The 20016-nt window shown below is 69.9% G+C and overlaps 6 protein-coding genes across 15 annotated transcripts; 2 read left to right on the plus strand and 4 right to left on the minus strand.

The window, feature by feature from the left end:
- Nucleotides 1–183: 183 nt before the first annotated feature.
- SAXO4 (stabilizer of axonemal microtubules 4) lies at nucleotides 184–2463 on the minus strand. Of its 4 annotated transcripts, XM_083837042.1 has the most exons (8): nucleotides 1722–2463; nucleotides 1436–1638; nucleotides 1171–1271; nucleotides 1053–1103; nucleotides 893–979; nucleotides 724–825; nucleotides 570–642; nucleotides 257–492 (listed from the first exon to the last, which is right to left on the minus strand). In XM_083837042.1, exons 1-8 carry the CDS (start codon nucleotides 2075–2077, stop codon nucleotides 356–358), a joined length of 1110 nt encoding a protein of 369 aa, XP_083693168.1. In that variant the 5' UTR covers nucleotides 2078–2463; the 3' UTR covers nucleotides 257–355. The 4 variants fall into 4 exon arrangements, with proteins under 4 accessions (XP_083693167.1, XP_083693166.1, XP_083693168.1 ...); XM_083837041.1 differs by having other exon boundaries at nucleotides 184–642; XM_083837040.1 differs by having other exon boundaries at nucleotides 184–492; nucleotides 724–979; nucleotides 1053–1271.
- Nucleotides 2464–2609: 146 nt separating this feature from the next.
- Nucleotides 2610–4523, minus strand: SDHAF2 (succinate dehydrogenase complex assembly factor 2). The gene is made up of 4 exons (XM_083837085.1): nucleotides 4376–4523; nucleotides 3753–3970; nucleotides 3019–3128; nucleotides 2610–2897 (listed from the first exon to the last, which is right to left on the minus strand). Exons 1-4 carry the CDS (start codon nucleotides 4388–4390, stop codon nucleotides 2767–2769), a joined length of 474 nt encoding a protein of 157 aa, XP_083693211.1. The 5' UTR covers nucleotides 4391–4523; the 3' UTR covers nucleotides 2610–2766.
- On the plus strand, nucleotides 4476–12740 carry CPSF7 (cleavage and polyadenylation specific factor 7). 3 transcript variants are annotated; one of them, XM_083837044.1, is made up of 10 exons: nucleotides 4476–4541; nucleotides 4836–4959; nucleotides 7733–7951; nucleotides 8180–8283; nucleotides 8609–8754; nucleotides 10117–10525; nucleotides 10633–10751; nucleotides 10839–11007; nucleotides 11142–11315; nucleotides 11419–12740. In XM_083837044.1, the coding sequence occupies exons 2-9, from the start codon at nucleotides 4906–4908 to the stop codon at nucleotides 11308–11310; spliced, it is 1389 nt and encodes a 462-aa protein (XP_083693170.1). In that variant the 5' UTR covers nucleotides 4476–4541; nucleotides 4836–4905; the 3' UTR covers nucleotides 11311–11315; nucleotides 11419–12740. The 3 variants fall into 3 exon arrangements, with proteins under 3 accessions (XP_083693170.1, XP_083693172.1, XP_083693171.1); XM_083837046.1 differs by having other exon boundaries at nucleotides 11473–12740; XM_083837045.1 differs by lacking the exon at nucleotides 4476–4541 and adding an exon at nucleotides 4548–4629.
- Nucleotides 12741–13030: 290 nt separating this feature from the next.
- Nucleotides 13031–14478, minus strand: TMEM216 (transmembrane protein 216). 2 transcript variants are annotated; one of them, XM_083837087.1, is made up of 5 exons: nucleotides 14161–14478; nucleotides 13935–14036; nucleotides 13756–13823; nucleotides 13431–13632; nucleotides 13031–13356 (listed from the first exon to the last, which is right to left on the minus strand). In XM_083837087.1, exons 1-5 carry the CDS (start codon nucleotides 14184–14186, stop codon nucleotides 13341–13343), a joined length of 414 nt encoding a protein of 137 aa, XP_083693213.1. In that variant the 5' UTR covers nucleotides 14187–14478; the 3' UTR covers nucleotides 13031–13340. The 2 variants fall into 2 exon arrangements, with proteins under 2 accessions (XP_083693213.1, XP_083693212.1); XM_083837086.1 differs by having other exon boundaries at nucleotides 13756–13848; nucleotides 14161–14388.
- A 57-nt stretch (nucleotides 14479–14535) lies between these two features.
- TMEM138 (transmembrane protein 138) lies at nucleotides 14536–17396 on the minus strand. Of its 3 annotated transcripts, none has more exons than XM_083837080.1 (5): nucleotides 17283–17396; nucleotides 16292–16526; nucleotides 16032–16203; nucleotides 15072–15147; nucleotides 14536–14927 (listed from the first exon to the last, which is right to left on the minus strand). In XM_083837080.1, exons 2-5 carry the CDS (start codon nucleotides 16417–16419, stop codon nucleotides 14815–14817), a joined length of 489 nt encoding a protein of 162 aa, XP_083693206.1. In that variant the 5' UTR covers nucleotides 16420–16526; nucleotides 17283–17396; the 3' UTR covers nucleotides 14536–14814. The 3 variants fall into 3 exon arrangements, with proteins under 3 accessions (XP_083693206.1, XP_083693204.1, XP_083693205.1); XM_083837078.1 differs by having other exon boundaries at nucleotides 15072–15252; XM_083837079.1 differs by lacking the exon at nucleotides 17283–17396 and adding an exon at nucleotides 16851–16982 and having other exon boundaries at nucleotides 15072–15252.
- On the plus strand, nucleotides 16920–20005 carry CYB561A3 (cytochrome b561 family member A3). Of its 2 annotated transcripts, none has more exons than XM_083837070.1 (6): nucleotides 16920–17034; nucleotides 17823–18031; nucleotides 18105–18313; nucleotides 18390–18544; nucleotides 19082–19244; nucleotides 19401–20005. In XM_083837070.1, exons 2-6 carry the CDS (start codon nucleotides 17848–17850, stop codon nucleotides 19422–19424), a joined length of 735 nt encoding a protein of 244 aa, XP_083693196.1. In that variant the 5' UTR covers nucleotides 16920–17034; nucleotides 17823–17847; the 3' UTR covers nucleotides 19425–20005. The 2 variants fall into 2 exon arrangements, with proteins under 2 accessions (XP_083693196.1, XP_083693195.1); XM_083837069.1 differs by lacking the exon at nucleotides 16920–17034 and adding an exon at nucleotides 17365–17526.
- The last annotated feature ends 11 nt before the right edge of the window (nucleotides 20006–20016 follow it).

Consider the following 20016-nt stretch of genomic DNA (forward strand, 5'->3'; position numbering starts at 1 on the left):
CCTAAACAGGAACCACGCCCCCTCCGACCACAGGCCACGCCCCCTCAACCGGGACCACGCCCCCCGCTGATCGGGACCACGCCCCTCCGTGCTCAGACCACGCCCCCGACGCAGAAACCACGCCCCCATCGCGCTCAGGCCACGCCCCCCGAGTTCGGGACCACGCCCCCGAGCCCTAAGACCACGCCCCCTCCACGCTCAGACCACGCCCCCACCACCTGGGACCACGCCCCCACCCGTGCTCAGACCACGCCCCCTGATCGTGACCACGCCCCCATGATCGTGACCACGCCCCCTTGATCGTGACCACGCCCCCCGCGGGACCCGCGCCTTTACTCCCCCTTCCGCAGCCTTTTTATGGGGGGGGCGTCGAGAAGCGGGCGCCGCCGCCGCCCCCCAGCCCCGCGCGCAGGTTGTTGGTGCCGAAGGCGCTGGGCCGCAGGGCCTGGACGCCCCCCCGGGGCCGTGCCGTGCAGCTGGGCACGGGCTCCGCTGTGAAACCGAGGGGCGAGGGGTCACGGCTGGGCCCCCCCGGCCGTTATCCGCCCCCCTGGCCCGGTCACACTCACCCGGTGCTGCGGGGCACGGGGCCCACGGGGGGGTCGCGGCCCGGCCGTGGTTAGTGGTGAACCCCGACGGCTCCTGGGGGGGGGGGGGAAATGAGGGGTGGGTGCCCAGCCCCGTGGGACAGGGGGCACGGGGGGGTCGGGGGCACGCACCCACCATCCTGCCGCTGCTCTGCCGGCCCCGCAGGCAGGCCTGGGCCGGGCGGGGGGCCTGCAGCCCCCGGGAGACGAGCAGCAAGGGGGGGCGGCGGGGCGAGGCCTGCGTGGGAACAGCGGGTGAGGCCAGGGGGGGCACGCGGGACGGGGACGGGACGGGAGCCACTCACCGGCACGCTCAGGAGGCCCGGGGCCTCCCGGCTGAAGCCGCTGCTTCTGTCGGAGCCCCGCACCAGCACCGGGAGCACCCTGCCGCCCTGCGGGGGACCAGGAGGGATGGGACGCGGGGGTCCCCAGGCGGGGGTCACCTCACCGCCCTGTCCCGCTTACCGTGCCGTGGGCAGGGGGCAGGTAGGCCGTCGTGGTGGTGCTGGCCCCGAGCTGCAGGAGAGAAAAAAGTGTCGGGTGTCGGAGGGGGAAGAGGGGCTCCGGGGGGCTGGGGGCTCACGGGCTGGCCCAGCGCGGGTGGCAGGATGGTGCCGCTCGTCGGGGTGGCCCTGGTGAAGCCCGTCTCCTCCTTGGCGCCGACGGTCGTCCTCTGCAGGACGTCTGCGGGGGGGAGATTGGGGGGGGGGGTGCTCAGCCCTGCTGCCCCAACGCTCACGTGGCCTAGGGCGTCCCCCTGCTTTTGGGGGTGGCACGGGGCAGAGGGCTTCTGGGACCCCCAAACCCTTCCAGGCTTGGAGCCGCCCCCCCCCCCCCCAAAACTGTACCAGTCTGGGCAGGATCGGCGCCGTGCTCCCCGGAGGCGGGCGGGGGGCTCACCGCCCCAGCACGGAGGTGAGGAAGGGGCTGCTGGTGGCTGTAGCCACTGCCCGGCTGGTGGACGTGCTGCGGCAGCAGGCTCCGGCCGTCGGGGAGCAGGAGGGGCTGGAAGCGCTCGGCGGTGGTGGACATGGCGGTGTCCCAGAAGCGGCTGCGGCGAGAGGCCAGCACGGCTGTGACCAGGGGGACCCCCAAAAGGTGCCCCCATCCCTGCCCCGCAGCGGGGGCACGCACCCCCCTGCGGCGCTGCGCGGGCGGATGAGGCCGGCGGCATCGGAGCGGGTGTTGGAGACGAAGCCAGCGCCTACGGCGGTGGCCAAGGTACGGACTGAAACCGGGGTGACCTGGGTGACAGAGGGGGGCTCAGCCAGGCCCCTGCAGTTCTGGGGGGGGCAGAGGGGGGGGTGTGAGGGCTGCCCTGCACCCCTACCGTAAGCCACCGCATAGGTCGTGGCGTAGAATTCCATGAGGTCCCCGCTGTCCCCTGCACATGGCTTTGCACAGACGGTGCCCGGCCCCACGGCAGGTGAGCCCCAGGGCAGGGACTGCAGCTTAGCGCGGGGACAGACAAACGGACGGGTGGACGGCATGCCGCTGGGCTGCCCGGTGTCCCCCCGGTGCCGCCACAAGGACCTGGAGGCAGTGGTGGCTGCAGGACATCACTGCGGAAGCGGATGCCGGGGGCGCCGTGCCGTCTCCAGGTAACCGGCACGGTGACGCGCGGTGACCGCGGCCGCACAGGGACTATCCCTGCTGCCTGGGGACACCGGCCCGGCTGGGACACCCTGCGGAGGGCGCTGGGGACCAGGCGGGATGGCACTGCGGGCTCCCCGGTGCCCCGTGTCGGGTTGAGGAGCACCAGGGGTGCCTGGGTGGCCGAGGGTCAGCAGGACACCGCCTACCAGGGACCAGCCAGCCCCCAGCTCAGCACATGCCACGAACCTGCACGTGCTGCCAGGGCGAGGAGCCCCGCCTTGCCCACGCGTGGGGCCACCTGCCGGAGCTCCCTGAAAATTGGGTTTGCAAGGAACGGACACGAGATGGGGGCAGCCGCCACCTCCAGCCAAGAGCAGAGCCCGGCGTGCAGCAGGAGGGGCAGCCAGGCAAGGCGAGCGCCAGGGCTAGCAGCCACAGCTTTATTCATCAAGCCCTGAGAGTCCACGGGAGCCACTGCCAGAGGAGGAGGGCAGCAGGGAGGGCGGCAGCGCTGGTGTTTCTGCAGGGCCCCCGGTGCCCCTCCTCTGCTCCAGGGGACGGGGAGGGAAACGACAGCCGCCGGTCAGCGTGGAGGCTCAAAGAGGTACTCCAGGTCCGGCTGCCGCAGCCTCTGCTCCCTCTTCTTGTTCTTGGCAAACTCCCTCAGCATGGCCATCACCTCGTTCTCAAACACGGCTGGCGTAGGCTTCGCTTCTGCGGTGAAAACAAGAAGGGACCGCGTGAGGAGAGCGGCCCCACACAGTCCCAACACGCCCAGCACACCAAGCCCAGCTCCCACAGCCCGGTGCGGTGCCACCTCGGTGGCCGCGCGTACCTGTGGCCCAGTAGTAAATGTCCCAGTCATTGCTGGGCTCGTTGATGAGCCGGTCGTAGAGGTTCAGCTGCCGTTCACTCATGCGGTTCAGGTTCTCCTTCGCAAAGAGGCTGGAAGGGGGATGCACGAGGATGAGTGTGGGGTGCTGGAGGAAGAGCAGGGCTGGCACAGTGGCTGATGCCTGGCTCTCTGTGTGACACCAGAGGACCGGGAGGAGCTGGTGTATGCTGCCTCCTGCCTTACGCCCCAGGCTACGCTTTGTTACCTACCACAGGAGAAGCCCAGGAGGCCCCAAAAGTCCTCCCAAAGGATTTTTGGCTCAGCCACCAGCTAGGAGCTTCCTCCAGACCTCTCATGTGCTTCCTCTGGCACTGTCCTGCCAGCAGCCGCACCGACCACCGCACCCTAAACCTACGCAAGCGGTGATTTATCTGACAGCTCACTGCAGATCCTCAGATGCTTGCCACCTCCCCCCCAAGCAACACGACATCTCCTCAGGGCTTGGATTCTGACCGTGCCCTGCCCCATCAAGCTGATTCCTGCACCGCCCAGAGCTCTTCCTTGCTAATTAAGGACCTGTGACGCAGTAGCGAGCTGAGCTGCGTGGCAGCTACGCTCACCTCCTGACGGCCCTTACCTCCACAGGGCTGCTATCGCGCCTCCCGTGAAGCATGCCCCGTCCCTGCCCGAAGCGCGCCCAGGGTGCCGGCGGGGCCGGGCAGCCCGTGCCTCACCTGAGCAGGATGCAGTTCTCCAGCATGCCCCTCTTCCTGCTCTCGTACAGCAGCCGGGCCCTCTTGGTGGGCAGCGGCTCGTCGGGGCGCTCCTGCCAGGGGGGCAGGGGGATCTCCAGCACGTCCTTCCCCGAGTCGCTCGGCGAGTCCCCGCGGTACCCGCGCTGGGCGCACAGCGGCACGGGCCGGCGCAGGGCCCATCGGGGCAGCGAGCAGAGCTGCGAGGGGGCCGGGGCAGCACCGGGGGCGTCAGGCACCAACCTTAACACAGCCCCAGGCCCCAACACCCCCCCGCACCGAGCCCCACCGGCCCTAATCCCCACCCCACCCCAATCCAGGCCCCAATCCCCCACACACACACACAGCGCCCCACCAAGCCCCGCTGCCCCTAATCCCCTAACCGCCCCCAGGCCCCCATCCCTTACCCCACATGCAGCTCCCCCCCAAACCCCCCAGCCCCCAATCCCCCCCCCCCCCACGGCCCCCCGCCCCCCCCCAGCCCCCTAACCCCCCCCCGGGGTCCCCCAGGCCCCCATTCCCCACACCGGGCCCCCGCTCCCCCCCCCGCCCCCAATTCACCCCTCCCCGGCCCCCCATCCTCCCCCACCCCCCTCCCCTCTCACCCTGCCCGCCGCCATGACACCTCCACCCCCCCCCCCCCCAGGGCCGCTCTGCGCCTGCAGCCCCCCCGACTCTATGGTAAGACCGGGGCGGAGGCCGGAAGGGGCGGGGCGCGGCGGGCGGAGGCCGGAAGGGGCGGGGCGAGGCGCGGCGGCGCTGGCGGTGGCGGTGAGCGCGGGCGGCGCGCGCGGGGCCTGCGGGCGGCACCGGGAGGGGCGGGGGGGGGAGGGACCGCGTCCCCTCCCCTTGCTCCCGGGTCCGGGGCCAGGCCGGGACCGGGGGGGCGGCACCGGGCCGGGGGGGGCGGCACCGGGCCGGGGGGGGCGGCACCGGGCCGGGGGGGGCGGCGGAGGCTGGGTTTGGGGGGTGGGGACCGGGGGTCGGTGTCCAGGCGGGGGTGGGGGTTTGGGGAACCGTGGGGCACCGGGGGGGACCGGCAGTGACAGCCGCCCCCCCCCGCAGTGCCCCCCCTTGGTCTGCTGCTGCTCGTCCCGGTCCCGGTCCCGCCCCGGCCCCGGCCCCGTCGGGAACTATGTCCGAGGGAGTGGACCTGATCGACATCTACGCCGACGAGGAGTTCAACCAGGTGAGGGGCTCCCCGGGGGAACCGGGGGCGGGGACGGCACCGGGAGGTGAGCTGGGCGGCGGGCCCCTGCCCCCGGCACCCAGACGTTCCCCGGGGCCCGGCGGGTGCTTCCCGGTAGGCTCCCAGAGGGAACCCCCGGGCCCTGGGACGGCAGAGCTGGGGGGCTGAGCGCGGAAGGCGGGGAGGAGGAAAGGGCCCGGGGGGAACCGGGGTGGAGTTCAGGAGCGCGCGGAGCAGGAGGCAAGGGGGGGACTCGGTTTCCCGCGCTGACCCCGCACGGCAGGGGGAAGGAGCCGAGAGAAAGCAAACGCGACGCCCGCAGAGCGGTGGCAGCGGCGGCGTGGCGGGGAAGGCCATCACGTCCCGCCGGAGGAGAGGCGAGCAGGTGGGAGCACCGGACGGCACAGCTCCGCCGCCGCCTCGCTTCTGAGCCAGCCCCGTGCCGCCCGGCCTGCCCGCGAGGCTCAGGCACCGGGCAGCCGCCGGCGGGGTGTACGGCCGGGGCTCGGGCACGTGGCTGCTGGGGAGCCGGGACGGATGTGGCAGGGGCTCGGCGAAGCCTCGGGGAGCTTTGGGAGCGCAGGAGTGCCGTCGAGAGAACAGCGCGAGCCTGGCCGCACGCAGCAGGAAGCAGCGCGGAAAGGTTCACCCGGAGGGTTTGGGGCACGGGACACAAAAGGGCTTTGACAGAGCCAGCGGCCGGCGGCTTCTTGGAGCTGGAAGTGATCACGGCCGGCTGGCCCGCGGCGGCTGGGGGCAAGGTGCGCAAGGCCTGTGCGGCGTGAGACGGCGATGGCGAGAGGCTGCCGGAGCGCGCCCCGAGCGCCGGGACCGCGAGCTGCGTGCCGTCTTCCGGGAGCACGGCAGTTCTTAAAAAGGCGAGCACCGAAAGCTGAGCGGAGCCGGAGGATCCCCAGCGGCTCCCAAGCTGCAGCGTCCCCTCCGTAGCGCAGCTGAGGGCTTCCGAGGGATTTCTGCCCCAGCCGCCTCTTGTTCTCCAGAACTCGCCGAAAGTTACCTTCCAGGCAGAAAGCTTCCAGCCTTGGGCCTTGCCGGGGGGGGCAGCGGCGTGGGAGGCCGACGAAGCGAACAGCTGGGCTGTTTTGAGAATGAGGATGAAAATACCTCTCCCTGTTGAAATTCCTGCGACCTTTTTATCAGCTCCGCAGCCGAAGTTGCCGGATGATGAATGTTACAACTTGCCTCAGGAAGGGCCGTGGCTGTCAAGAGGGTGTCTGCGGGTGAAGGGTTTCATTTCGTGCCTCCGCGAGCCTCCGAGGGCTGCATGCTGAGCACCTTTCCCCGGCGGCCCCGCGAGCTCCCGAAGTGCCGTCTTGTGGGCACGCAGCTCCCCGGCTGTCAGCACAGGGGATTTCACCGCCTCGCGCTGGTGTCCCCAGCACTGATGGGTCCCCAGCGCTGATGGGTCGGGCCCCCCGCGTCGCTGGGGCAGGGTCTCCGGTTTTGTGCTGCCTGGGGCCCGGGGGCAGTGCCGCTGCTGCAGTGAGGGGCAAGAAACGACGCTCTGTGCACGCTGAATCCGGGCGGGCCGTTAGCACGGAGAGACGTAGTAAACACGGCGCTCGCCGTACGCTCCCAATTAAATATAGCACGGAGCAGGAGTGGGAACGGGAAGGCGGATCTAGGACACCCGAGTTCGCAGCTGAGGAGCCGCTTTGGCGGCTGCTCATCCCGCGCAGGGCGGCAGTGCTGCGGGGGGGGGAGCGCTGCGCACGCAGCCCCGCAGGAGTTCGGCCGGCCCGAGGGGGAGCGGGAGGTGGCCGCGCTGCCGTACCCGGGGCACAGATCGGCCCGGCGGGCAAGGCGGTGCTTATTGAGTTTGATTTTCCGCCGCTGAACTCGTATCGACGAGAGCCGAGCTTCTTCCTGGTGCGAGGAGCAAGCTGAGTCCTGCCCGGGCGCGCAGGTCGCGGCGAGCCAGCCCTTTGCCCACGTGGGGGGCGCGGGCCGCAGCCGAGCGGAGAAGCGCGTGGGGAAGGCGAAAGGCTTGTCCTCGAAATCGGGAGGGGGAGAGTCGGGCCCGCACGGGCTGCCGGCGAGGCGCAGCCCCGTGGCTCTGCTCCGGGGAGCATCCCTCCCTTCCCACCTCCGCACGTGCGCCGTCGCGGCAGGGTTACGCCGAGCAGCGGGGAGCGGAGCCCGCTGCTGCTCCTCCCGGGCACGCTGCTGGGGGTTGTGTTCACGCGGGGCCACGCACGAGGGCGGGTCAGGGATTTCCGTGCCGGCGGGGAGGAAGCGCAAACACGGGGGTTTCCACACGCCGAGGCTTTTTTTGTTTTGCAAGCCCAGGGTGCCGCGCGGTTTTTGCAGGGTGGTGGAGTAGCAGAGAGGGGCTGGCTGGGCCCGGGGGAGTTATCGCTGCAAAAATGAAGTCCTGAAGGCGAACGCACCCTCCAGGAGATTGCTTCACTCGTGGCTGCGGTTCGCCTTCCTCTAGCTGTGAACAGACCCGAGATGAGCGGTCCGAGGGGCACGCCGTCGGACGGGGTGGCCGCAGCATCTCTCCGGGGCAGCGTCCGGGCGTGGGGGGCGTCGATTCTGCCTCTGCCCTGGCAGGAGGTGGCCCTGGGGACAGCAGGAGCCTTGGGGACGTGAAATCCTGGAGGGGGACGAGAGTTGGCTTCTGCTGGGGGGCTGTTGGAGGACTTGAGCGTGTCAGAGCAGTCCTCCAGAGCCCCGTGCGTGGCCACGGGCCCCTTCCCGAGCCACGGTTCCACCCCCGGGCCTCCCCTGACGGTCTTTTCCCTCGCAGGACTCTGAGTTCAGTAATGCTGACCAGATGGACCTGTACGACGACGTGCTCGCAGCCAGCTCGCAGCCCCCTGAAAGCCGCACCAGCAGCTCGGAGCCACCCCCCGAGATCCGCCAGGAGCCATCCCCCAAGCCCAACAACAAATCCCCTGCCATCCTGTACACCTACAGCGGGCTGCGCAACAAGAGAGCCGCCGTCTACGTGGGCAGCTTCTCCTGGGTGAGTGCTTCGGGCGCGTACGCCGATGAGGGTCCTCCGAAGAAGCCCCTGAGGGCTGCAGAGCTGCTGGGAGGTGCTGGTTCTTCTCAGTCCACGTCGACGAGGCGTTCTGAGCTGGGCTTGACCCTAGGGTGCGAACGGGAACGGGATTTGTAGCCCTGAGAGGCTGCAGGTCCGAGTGGGATGGGCTGCGGGAGCTGACGCCGGCCTCTGCCCTGCTGCCCGCAGTGGACGACGGACCAGCAGCTGATCCAGACCATCCGCTCGGTCGGCGTCTACGACGTGGTGGAGCTGAAGTTCGCAGAGAACCGGGCCAATGGCCAGTCGAAAGGGTGAGAGCCGAGGGGGGACACGGAGGAAACGGGGCGGGGGGGGGGAGCCAGGCCCCTGCGGCCACATCCCGGGGGCAGCCGGAGCTTTCCCCAGCGGGCACGGGGGATGCACAGCCCGCCCGGAGCAGGGGGGGTGACCTGCAGGCTCCCGGCAGCGCGAGCACCTGGGAAGGGAACCGATGGGCACGTGTGGCTCCAGGCTGGTGTCAGGCGGTGGGGGGTGCTGCGGGGGGGCGGGCTGGGGCTCCGTGGGGGTCCTACCCCTGCCAGGGGGAGCAGCGCTCGGGGCCGGCTCCTGCCCGCTGACCGCCGGGCTTCCCCGCAGGTATGCAGAGGTGGTGGTTGCCTCTGAGAACTCGGTCCACAAGCTGCTGGAGCTCCTGCCCGGCAAAATCCTCAACGGGGACAAGGTGGAGGTGAGGCTGGCCACCCGGCAGAACCTGTCACAGTTCGAGGCGCAGGCTCGCAAACGTGAGTGGGGCGCAGGCGCGCCATGGGTTGGGGGGGGCCTCCGCGCTGCGTGGCAGCTCCCGCAGGACCCCGCCGAGCTGTCAGGCCGAGCCCCCGAGCCCTCGGGGTGGGGGGACACTGCCAGCGGCCTCTGGGGGTGATGTCCTATTGCTGCCGAGTCCGATTAGATCCTGACTCGAGTCTTTATGATCCCCTTTTAGGTGCTCACACACTGCGAAGATCCCTCGTAGCCTCCTCCTCCTCCTCTCCAAACTGAATGGGCTTAAGCTCTTCAGCCTACCAACATAGCTAAGACCCTCCATATCTATTAGTAGCTCTTCTCTGGATCTCCTCCAGAATTTGTCCATCCCTGCGGAGGTAAGGTGCCCATCACTGGACACAGTATTCCAGCTGGGGCCTGGCCGTGGGCTTTCTACAATGGCAATAGGTGGTCCTTGCCTCACTCCGCAGCGATGTGACACCCCGGCCCCGCGCCGGCGGGCTCTGCGGAGCCGGAGGGACTGACTTGGCAGGAGCATGTACGAGGAGGTCTTGGCCAGCTGTGGCCATTGTAGATCCGTGACCCGTTTCATGCAAGGAAAGCCCTTCTTTCTGAACGCTCTGGCCGAGGCTCAGCGGGGTAGCTCTGCCCTTCGCCCCCTCCCTTCAGCTCTGGTCACTGCTCGGCTGCGCCGTTAGACGGCGTCCCCGCCTGCCCTCGTGGCTTGGTGGAGCAGAGCGCATCCCCTTCTGGAGTTTTGGCCTCCCTCAAGAGGCTTTGTGGTGGTCTCGGCAGCTCCCCCAGGGCTCCTGCCCCCTCTTTCCTCTCCTGGCTCATCCTCAAAGCCTCTTCGGACACAGCAAGGGTTCCTGCCTGTCTCTTGTAGGGCAGACAGGCACCGAGTTTTCCTTCCTCTAGCTGTCAGCGCTTGCGTTCTGTCCCCTGGCGTCCCTCCGTGCCCACGCTGGTTTGAATCCATTCCCATCAGCAGGCCGCAGGTGCTCTGGGTTGTTTAACAGCTCCTGGGACTGGGGACTTGGCCACCTCTCCCCGTTTCTTGGGGCTTTGCACCTCTGTCCGTGTAACCCGCTTGCTCTGCGACCACCGCAGAGCCCCGCCGGCTGAAAGCGAGCGTCCCTGCGACGCCGTGCAGGCGGCCGGCGCCCTGCTGAGAGCGCAGGACCCTCCCGGAGGCACGTGGAAGCGGAGGCTACGCTTGGCTGGCTGGATCTGTCTCTGGGCACCTCGAGCTCGTCAGAGACCGGACCTCGTGTGGGCGGGCGGGGAGGAGGAGGAGGAGGAGGAGGAGGAGGAGGAGGAGGTCTCCGAGGCGCGCGGGGCCTCCGGCCGCAGCTCACGGCCCTTTCCCGTGCCACTTGCAGGTGTGCCGCCACGGGCCCACTCCCGGGACTCCATGGACTCCGTGGATGGCCGTGCCACGCCGACAGAGAACGCGCTGCCGCCCGCCCGCGTGGAGAAGCCCCCCTCCATCCTGCCCTTCTTCAACCGCCCCCCCGCCGCCCTGCCCCTCATGGGGCTGCCCCCGCCGCCCATGCCGCCCCCGCCACCCCTCTCCTCCGGCTTCGGCGTCCCCCCGCCGCCACCCGGCATCCACTACCAGCACCTCATGCCCCCGCCGCCCCGACTGCCCCCCCACCTGGCCGTGCCGCCCCCGGGGGCCGTCCCCCCAGCCCTGCACCTCAACCCAGCCTTCTTCCCCCCGCCCAGCGCAGCCCTGGGTCCCCCGCCAGACACCTACGGCAAGGCCATGGCCCCCTACAACCACAGCAGGTGAGCGGAGGGCGAGGGACGGGGGGGCTGAAGGCCGCTTGGTACCAAACGGAGCTGGGGGGGGGGATGGAGCCGTGCCGACTCCCCCCGCGTGTGTCTCCGTGCAGCCGGGAGCTGGGCCCGCCGCCACCCGCCGTGAGCGAGGTGGAGTTCGAGGAGATCATGAACAGGAACCGGGCCATCTCCAGCAGCGCCATTTCCAAGGCGGTGTCGGGCGCCAGCGCAGGTAACGGTGACCGCGTCCCCGTCCCCCTGCCCTGCCCCGACCCCGCAGCTCGCCCGCATCCCTCAGCCCCGCTCCGCTCCCGCCCAGGCGACTACAGCGACGCCATCGAGACCCTCCTCACGGCCATCGCTGTCATCAAGCAGTCCCGCGTCGCCAACGACGAGCGGTGCCGCGTCCTCCTCTCCTCCCTCAAAGACTGCCTGCATGGGATCGAAGCCAAGTCCTACAGCACAGGCGCCAGCAGCAGCTCCTCCAGGTACCGCTGCCTGCGGGTGGCATCGCGGGCACCCGTCTCAGGGTCCCGGTCTTGGTCTCCGTCCCCTCTGCGGGGAGAGACCCGGCCAGGAACCCCCCGGGAGGTGACCAGAACCCTTTGCTCCTCTTCCCCAGGAAACGACACCGGTCTCGGGAGCGCTCTCCCAGCCGGTCCCGCGAGAGCAGCCGGCGGCACCGGGACCTGCTGCACAGCGAGGACCGGCACGAGGACTATTTCCAGGAGCGGAACCGGGAGCACGAGCGGCATCGGGACAGGGACAGAGAGAGGGACCGGCACCACTGAGACAGGTGAGCCGGCGGCAAGGCACCCGCGGGTCTGGGGCCGCCCGTGGGGGAGGCGCGGGGTCCCTGGAGCAGCGCGGACCACCCCTCTCCTCTCTCTCCCCTGCAGGAGTTCGGCAGTAAGTGGTTTTTAATGGACTCGTTATCTCCTCACCTCGACCAGGACTGTGCCACCGAGGCCGCTCCACCCCCTGCCCCCTCCCCGCCGCCCCCGGCTCTCTCCGGGCACCCGAGGCAGGGCCGCGCTGCGCCCCGCGGACTCCCTCCGACACCTCGTGGCCTTAGGGCCTGAGCCCTCGCCCGCACCCACCGCTGCTGCTGCTTCCCGGGGAGAGGCTGGAAGCCGGGGAGCCTGGGGCCGCCCCGCTCCGCGGATGCTTGGACCCAAAGAGAAACGGTGCTTTTATACCACGGAGGGAGGTTTGTGAGCCTTTTCCTCTCTGCAGCCCTTTGGGGGCGTCTGGAAGGGGACGGATCCCCCCCAGGCGCGTGCAGCGGGGGGGCTCGGAGGCGTGCAGCTCGCGCCCTGCGTCTGGTTTGGCCGGCGGAGGCGCAGGGAGTTGTGCCTGGTCCCAGCCTCCCCCCGGCCGGCGGAGGGGAAGCGCAGCCCGGCCCCGCTCTCGCCTTCCCAGCTGGGGCGGGGGGCGGCGTGCTGGGGTGGGAGCTGGGCAGGGGTCGCCCCCTTCCCCCGCCCCGACTTCCCCAGCGGGATCGCCGCCTCCGCACACGTCTCCCGAAGCAGCAGCTCCGGCCAGCAGGCGCCAGCGGGGCCCCGCGTGGAGCTGGCCTCTCCCGCAGAGCCTTCCTTGTTTTAGAGGAAGCGGAGGAGGCAGGGCGGGCTGCCACCCGCAGCCAGCGGGCCTCCAGCCAGCGGGACAGGGGTGGTGGGGACAAGGCCGGGAGGTTTGGGCGCCTGGCGGGGCTGCGCAGAGCTGTGCGCCGCCGCTTCGAGGCCAGGGAGCAGCCCCCAGCCCCGCACGGGGGGTCCCTCTGGCACAGGCTGTGTGCTGGAGGAGCCCCAGGGGGTCGGGGCGAGCTAGGGAGACCCAGAGTGACTTCCAGCCCCCAGGGATGCCAGCCGGGTGGTCTGGCCCTCTGAACTGTGGCTGGACAGGAGAAACCCGGCTCCAGAGGTCTTTTTAGGCTAAAATCACACAAAACAAAAGAAAAAAATATAACTCTGTAAAGTACCATGAGGTGCCGGCTTAGCGGGTGAGTGCTGGGGGAAGCATTTGGTGGGAGAGTTCTGTTTTTTTACTTAAATGACACAAATTTTTAGTTTCTTTCCAAATAGTGGGGAAAAGTGCAGAGCAAACCCCTATTAACCACCCAGCGAGGCGCTGCCCCTCCTGCTCGCAGTGACTAGATTTGTTTGTCTTTCTGATAGGTTGGAAATTGTGTAATAAACTTGATGACGTTGTCAATCTTTTATATGGCGCTGCAGGGAGCTTCTGTCAGGACTTTTAGGGGATGGATGCGGTGTGAGTGTGGTACGGAACAAGGAACAACAAGCTGTGGGGAACGAGGCCGCGTGGGAGGGAAGGGCAGCAAGAGCCAAGTGCCCCCCTGTCCTCTGGCACTTCCAAGGGGCTCCTTGTGCCCCCCCGGCGAGCTCTGGGCAGCGCCGTGGGGCAGGGGTCAGCACAGGCGGTGCCGTGCTGGAAGCTCCCGAGCGCTCCGTGCCCAGCCCGCTGCCCCGTGGGACGCCACATGCCCAGGCACCAGGTAAAAATAAATATTTATTGGAAAATAGTGAACGATTCTGAGAACACGGTAGAAAAAAAAATAATTCTCCGTACCTTGAACTGACCTGTGCGTCACAAGCCCCGGGGGCCGGGTGGCAGCAGGGCAGGTGCTGCCCAGCGCGTCGCTCGCTCGCACATGCTGCGGGCGAAGCGGAGGGGATCGGGCAGCGGGGAGACCGCGCCTCGGGCTGCCCACGGGTGCCAGCATGGTCCTGGGAGGCGGGCTGGGGCCGCTGGCTCACTGCTGCCTCGCGTACCTGTGCCTCGGGTCCTCTGGTGCAGGGCCTCAATACACATCAACGCTGCGAAGGACGCGGGACGTGTTAGCACCCGGCAGCACGCGGCGCCCCGGCGCTGCCCTCGCCCCGCACGGCACCTGGAGAAGGAGAGCAGCGCGAGGACGCCCAGCAGCAGCTCCGCGGCGTAGAAGAGCAGGAGGATGGCGCTGAGGATGGCCTCCAGGCGCAGGGCGTAGGTCTGCAGCAGCAGGTAGTAGGCCGCCATCACGGCCGCCGGCACGGTGAGGGCCAGGCTGACGGAGAGCGGCACCTTCCGCTGGCACAGGTTGCCCTTGGAGCCTGCGGGGCGCCCGGTCAGCGGGGCGGGGGCCGCCCCCGTTCCCCCCCACACACACACCGACCCCGGGATGGGGCGGGGGGGGTTGGGCCGTGGCTGTTGGCCGCCCGCTCCCCACGACTCACCGAAGAAGATGCGGGTGGCCTCGGTGCCCAGGTAGAGGAGCAGCAGCAGCGCGTCCAGCAGCAGGTTGCTGACGGGGTAGGGCAGCAGCAGCGCTGCGGGCACGGCCGGCTCAGCGCCCCCGCCCGCCGCGGGGCTGAGGGGGGCGTGAGGAGGAGGAGGAGGGGGGGGGGGGGCTCACCCTTGTAGGCGAAGATGAAGGCCTCCGCCACGAAGTAGGTCGCGCTGTACCACCCGTTGAGGAAGAGCAGCACCTGCAGCGGCGCCGAGGAGCGCTGGCGGCCTGCGGGGGAGCGGCGGCCGTGGCCGGGAACGGCGGGGGGGGGTCACGGCACCGCCCCGCGCCCCCCCCCCCCCCGCCTCCCCCTCCGGTACGGCCCGGCCCGGCCCGGCCCCGCCGCGCTCACCCCTGGGCGCCATCTTGCGTCTCCATGGCAACCGGCGGGGAGCGCGCCCGCCGCTCTGGCCGCCCTCTCTATGGCTCCGGAGGACTGAGGCCAAGGGTCGCGGGTTCGAGTCCCGCGGCCGCCCGGGGCCGGGCTTCCCCGCGGCCCTGCGCCCGTCTGACCGCGGCCTCCCTGTCCGTGCGTCTGTCCGAGCCGCCAGCAGAGCCCGCGGGGCCCCACACGGGCCCACCCGCCGGCACCAGCCCGCGTTGTGACTCCCCCAGCAGGCCAGGGCTGCGTGAGCTTCCTGCTCTCCCCTCAGTTGCAGGCACAGGCAGGGACGCTGGCCGCGGCAGAAAGGGAAGGGCAGGAGACGCCTGGGCCGCACAGACAGACTCTGGAAAACGCAGCCAGTTTATTCCTTTACTACTCACAAAAACTCCCAAGTCCCACCAGGGGCTGTGACGCAGGGGCGGACCAGGACGCACCGCGAGCATCCTGCCGCTCCCTGCTGTCCGCGTGAGCCGTGCCAGCACCAGCAGGAGGCCCGGGCACTGGAAGGCTGAGGAGCACAGCTGGGCCGGAGCTGAGGGGCCTGGCCAAGCCCCCCCGGCCTCTTGGATCCGTCCCTCGGGGCGAGGAGCTGCAGAAGGGCCGCAAGCTGGAGCGGTGCCGTCAGCCGCGGAACTGCGCAAACTCCTTGCGCAGCCAGAGTGAGTCCTGGTAGAAGAGGGGGTCGCCCAGGTGCACCGCCGTCCTCTTGTAGAAGTAGCAGTAGAGCACGGCCGCTGCGGGAGGGAGGGAGGTGAGGGCAGGCCCCCGCCTTCGGGGTTACGGCCAGAAGGGCTGGGGGTGCCCACACGGCCTCCGGGAGCCCCCCAGTCCCCCCAGGCAGGGCTGGTCCCGCTGCCCCAGCCAAGGCGAGCCCTTACCCAGCCGCTGGAAAACAAAGAGCGTCTGCAGGCCCTCGGTCCAGACGAAGCGGCTGGAGTCCCTCCACCGCAGGTTCTGACACGGACAAAGACACGGAAGAACCCGTGCGTCAGCTTGGGGGCAGCACCTCTGGCTCCTGCGGCCTGGCACGCCGCTGATCCCGGCGGGCGGGGGCTGGACCTGTGCCCCGCGGGTCCATGTGATGCTGCTGGCTCCGGGAGCACCCGCACCCCAAAGGTTAAGCAGCTCAGGGGATTTGGCCAGCGAGCCAGGACCTATTCTGGCTTCACGCTTCAGATCCCTGCAAATCCCCATCAATCCCCTGCCCGGACAGCGTGGGCAGGACAGCCCCGGGCCAGCCCCGGGCACTACCCCGGCCCCGGGGCAGCAGGGTGGGGACAAGCGCTCGCCCCAGCCCTGCAGAGGAGGGGCTGGGCAGGGCCCGGCAGCTGCTCGTTTTGGGAACTGGCAGCTGGGACAGGGGGGCTGAGACGGGGGAGAGAAGGGGACAACGCTGCTTGGACAGAGCGGGAACCCCTGGGGCTTGATGCCAGCAGGAAGGGGGCTGCCCCCCGCCTCCCTGCGCGGGCGTTTGCTGGGGATTAATCCCAGGTAAACTGGGAGCTGCCGCCACAGCCTTCAGCAGGGATCACTCCAGCGTGGGCTTCTGTGGCAGCACGCAGCCAGAGCCACCACGCTTTCCCTGGGGAAAGAGGATTTTGCAGCAGGTCACAATGCTGAGGGCGGGGGCCGGGATGCGGCAGCTCCCTGCCAGCCCGATAGCTACGGCAGGGGGCAGGCGGGGAACCCCTGGGGGACAAAAGGGATGGGGGCACACCAAAACATCCCCAGCAGTGGGAAACCGTGCCCTGCCTCTCCTGGGAGAGAGACAGAAGGCAGCAGGGGGTGGTGGCTGCTGCCCGCATGCCCTTGAGAGAAGCAGGCAGCCCCCAGCCTACCATGACCCAGACGTGGAAGGAAATGCTGAGCGCCAGGTAGGCTGCGGACAGCAGGATGGTCCCCTTGAACTTGTGGAAGAGGAGGTTGACCAGCCCAGCCTGGAAGACGAAGGTATTGAAGAACATGAGGAAGATGATGATGACGTTGAAAAGAATGGCGATGTCCTGGATGCTGAGGGAGAGGAGAGGCGCGGTGAGACCCCGGTGGCGCGGGAGAGCCCGGCCCTCCTGCCCCGCCGCCCTGCCCGCCCAGCGCTCACATGAAGAGGACGAGCTGGACGGCGGGGGCTGTGCGGAGCAGCTCCGAGAAGGAGTTGACAAACAGGTCGTAGAACAGCAGCAGAAACTGCAGGAACAGCACCAGGCTGTAGTTGCTGGTCTGGAGCATCCTCCTTCCCCGGGGGCTGGAGCCCTCAGCCCCGGCATCCCCTGAGGTGCAGGCAGCTCATGGTGTGGCGCCGGCGGCTCAGCATCACCGCTCCCTACAGCTGGCACCTGAGGGGGGAGCGGAGGTTTTGCTTGGTAGGGCTGGACGCAACCCCCCACAACGGGGGTGGGGGGCAGCTCCTGAACCCTGCGACCTTCTTCAGCCAGGAAACCCAAAGCAGCGTCAAAGCCACAGCACATCCTGACGGTTCCTGGCACAGATGCCAAGGTTTGCTCCAGCCCCTGTTCCGCCAGCTGGGCTCTCACAAACAAGGTTGCTCTCTCCCACCCTCCAGGGCTTTTGCTGCCCCCGATTTCACGGAGCAACCAGGAAAAAAAACGCAGGGACGAGGAAGACGTGCGAGCCCTGGCGGGTGCGGGCAGGTTACTCACACCTCTCCCCGGCGGCGCTGAGCAGGCCACGCTGCGGGGCCGGGCCGGGGCACGCCGTGACCCAGCACCGCTCCCTGTCACCTCACCCCGAAGGACCGCGCTCCCCGAAGGAGCAGCTCGCCCAGGAGGAGCCGAGGAGGCGGCACAGGAGCGGGGCTGCCCGGGGACGGGCAGGGAGGCGCGGGTGAGGCAGGGGCCGGGTGAGGCAGGGGCCGGGGGCGCGGGGCCGGGGGCGCGGGGGGGGGCCCTTCTCTGACAGGGGACCCCCGGGGCTGGGGATCGCCCCCCCGGCCCGCAGCCCCCCCACCCCCTTGCGGCCCCGGCCCACCCCCGAGGGTCCCTCGGTGCCGTCCCGGCGGTGCCCGGCGCCCCCCGGTGCTGCCGGTGCCGGGGTGCCCCCGCCGCGCCCCCCTCCCGCTGCCGAGCGCTCACCCGCGGCCGCCATCTTGCGTCTCCATGGCAACGGCGCGGGGAGGGGGGCGGAAGCGCGCGGGGGCCGCTCTAGCCGCCGCTCTCGCTGGTTCTCGCTGGCTCCCGCCGGCCCGGGGCGGGGGCACCACCGAGACGGGCGGCCAGAGCGCCCCCCCCCGCCCCCCCCCGCCAACATGGCGGCGCCCAGCGAGGGCGAGAGCGAGGGGGCGGCGGAGGGAGCCCCGGGGCTCCTTCCCCGCAGCCGGTGAGGGGCGGCGGGGGCAGGTTCGGGGGGGGCCGGGCCGCGGAGGGCGCCCGCAGGTGCCTGCGGGGATCGGGCTGCAGGAGCTGACGGGGCTGCGGGTGCCGGGGGCACGGGGGGGGCACCCGGGGCTCCCCCCCCCCCCCCCCGGGAGGTGTGTTCCTGGCGGCCGGGCCGCCCCCCCCCGGCGCAGCGGGGTTCCCCTTTCGGGCCGGCTCCTCCCCCGGGTGCCTGCCCGCGGCCCGGAGCCGGGCAGGGAAGCGCCGGGGAGGCTGACGGCACCTCGCTGTCCCCGCCAGGCAGTGCCGCCGCCCCGCCGCAGCGATGCTGGCCGTGCCTTTCCGGCCCTTCTGCGCCTTCCTGGGCGGCCTGGGGCTCCTCTGCCTGGCCTTCGTCGGCGCCTGGTGCCAGCACTGGCGCGGCGGCTTCGCCTGGGACGGCAGCGCCCGCATGTTCAACTGGCACCCGGTGCTGATGGTGGCGGGCATGGTGGTGCTGTACGGCGCAGGTGAGTCGGGGGCTGCGGGGCGGGGCGGCTCCCCCCCCCCCCCAGGCTCCCCCTGACCCCTCTCGCCCGCCAGCGGCCCTGGTGTACCGCCTGCCCGCCGCCTGGCGCGGCCCCAAGCTCCCCTGGAAGGTCCTGCACGGCGCCCTGGCCCTGACGGCCTTCGGCCTCACCGTGGTGGGGCTGGTGGCCGTCTTCGGCTTCCACAACGCCTCCAAGACGCCCAACATGTACTCGCTGCACAGCTGGCTGGGGCTGGCCACCGTGCTGCTCTTTTCCTGCCAGGTGGGTGCGTGTTCCGGCCCTCCCCCCATGTCCTAGCCCCCCCCAAACTTCCCTTCCTCAATTCCTGTCCCCGCAGTGGCTGGCTGGCTTCAGTGCCTTCCTGCTGCCTTACTCGCCCCCCTGGCTCCGTGCCCTCTACAAGCCCGTCCACGTCTTCTTTGGCTCCACCATTCTCATGCTCTCTGTGGCATCCTGCGTGTCGGGCATCAACGAGAAGCTCTTCTTCAGCCTGTGAGTGTTGCAGCGGGTGCTGGGCTGGGCTCTGCCGGACCGACCATGGGGAAAGTCCCCGCAGGGAGAGAGGCTGGGCAGCTCGGGCTGTATTTTTATCTCTGCGCTTGCAGTGGTATCAACCGAAACTAAGCACGGGCTTAACTAAGGGAAGTGAAAACTTTCCCCCCAGCCCAGGTGCGTGGTTAACTACCACAGCTCCCTGCTGCAGGGTGGATAAAGGGTGATGTGGGCTGAGGGGAAGGCTGGACGTGTCAAGGAAGGGTCTTAACCCTCCAGCTGTCACCTCCAGCCCCGTGCTGCTTTGTATACCAGCCGCTGGCAGCTCCTTGCAGCAGCACCCTCAGGGGCCAGGGCACTGTCGCAGCCTCAGATGGGACAGGTGGCCACGGGAGCGGTGTTACGGGGCTGCTGGCGTAGCGGGGTTGTTCCCGCTGTAGCACGTGAAGCTGTGCTGGGGGCATGGAGCCAGCCCCCAGCCCCCGGGGCAGCGCGCAGCAGGCACAGCGAGGCGAGCCTTGCGATTCTCCTCCGCAGGAAGAACGGGACAGCAACGATGCCGTACAACCGCCTGCCCCCCGAGGCCGTCTTCGCCAACGTGCTGGGGCTCCTCATCGTCCTCTTCGGGGTGCTGGTGCTGTGCGCCTTGGCCAAGCCGGACTGGAAGCGCCCCGAGGACGACTCCACGGACACGCGCCAGGTACCCGCAGTGCTGCAGGGCTGCGCATCGGCTCCCAGGGGGGCTCTGAGGAGCCGAGCCGGGGGTCTGCCTCCCACCACGGCCCCAGCTGGTCCGTCCCTGGGGTGGGCTGGGCAGGGGAGCGCAGGCTCCAGGCTCACCCCCGTCTCCCTGCAGCCCCTGCTCGGCACCGAGCGCTGACGCCTCCGAGATCTGTCCCTGCCGTCCCGGGGCTGCCAGCCCGGAGCTCTCCGACCCCGTTGCTGTCCCGCCTGCCCCGACGCCTTGCCTTCGCCGGGCTGCCTGTGCCCAACGCTCTTCTGTTGGTGGGAAGAACGGGGTCAGCTGCCTTACAGCAGAGATGCCGCTGCGGTGGGGACGTCTCTTTGCCTCCCTTGTGGCCCAGCACTGGCCTCCTGCCAGCCTCAGGACAAGAGCAGCTGCAGCGCCGCGCTCCTGCCTGCGTCCTCGTGCCTCTGCCTGCCAGCTCCTGCGGGGTCCAGCTGTCCCCTCGCGCCTGGACCGTGATCTGTGCCAAATCGGCTGCCCCTGAGCCCTGCGGTGCCATCTCGGGCACCTCGTCAGGTTGGAAGCCGCCAGAGGAGCACCCCGTGACTGGCGGTGCTGGGACCCAGCACAGCGTGGGCTGCCCCAGCCCGGTCTCCTCCACGGGGACGGCAGGAGCCCTCGCGCCGTGCCTTACCCTTCGCGGGGATGTGTGTGTGGTGGTGGGACCAGCTCAGCAGCCCTCAGGGACGCCTAATAAAATGCTGGCTTCCGCAGCGCTCTTGCA

Source organism: Anser anser (assembly GCF_964211835.1).
Source record: "Anser anser genome assembly, chromosome: 5".
Lineage (NCBI taxonomy): Eukaryota > Metazoa > Chordata > Aves > Anseriformes > Anatidae > Anser > Anser anser.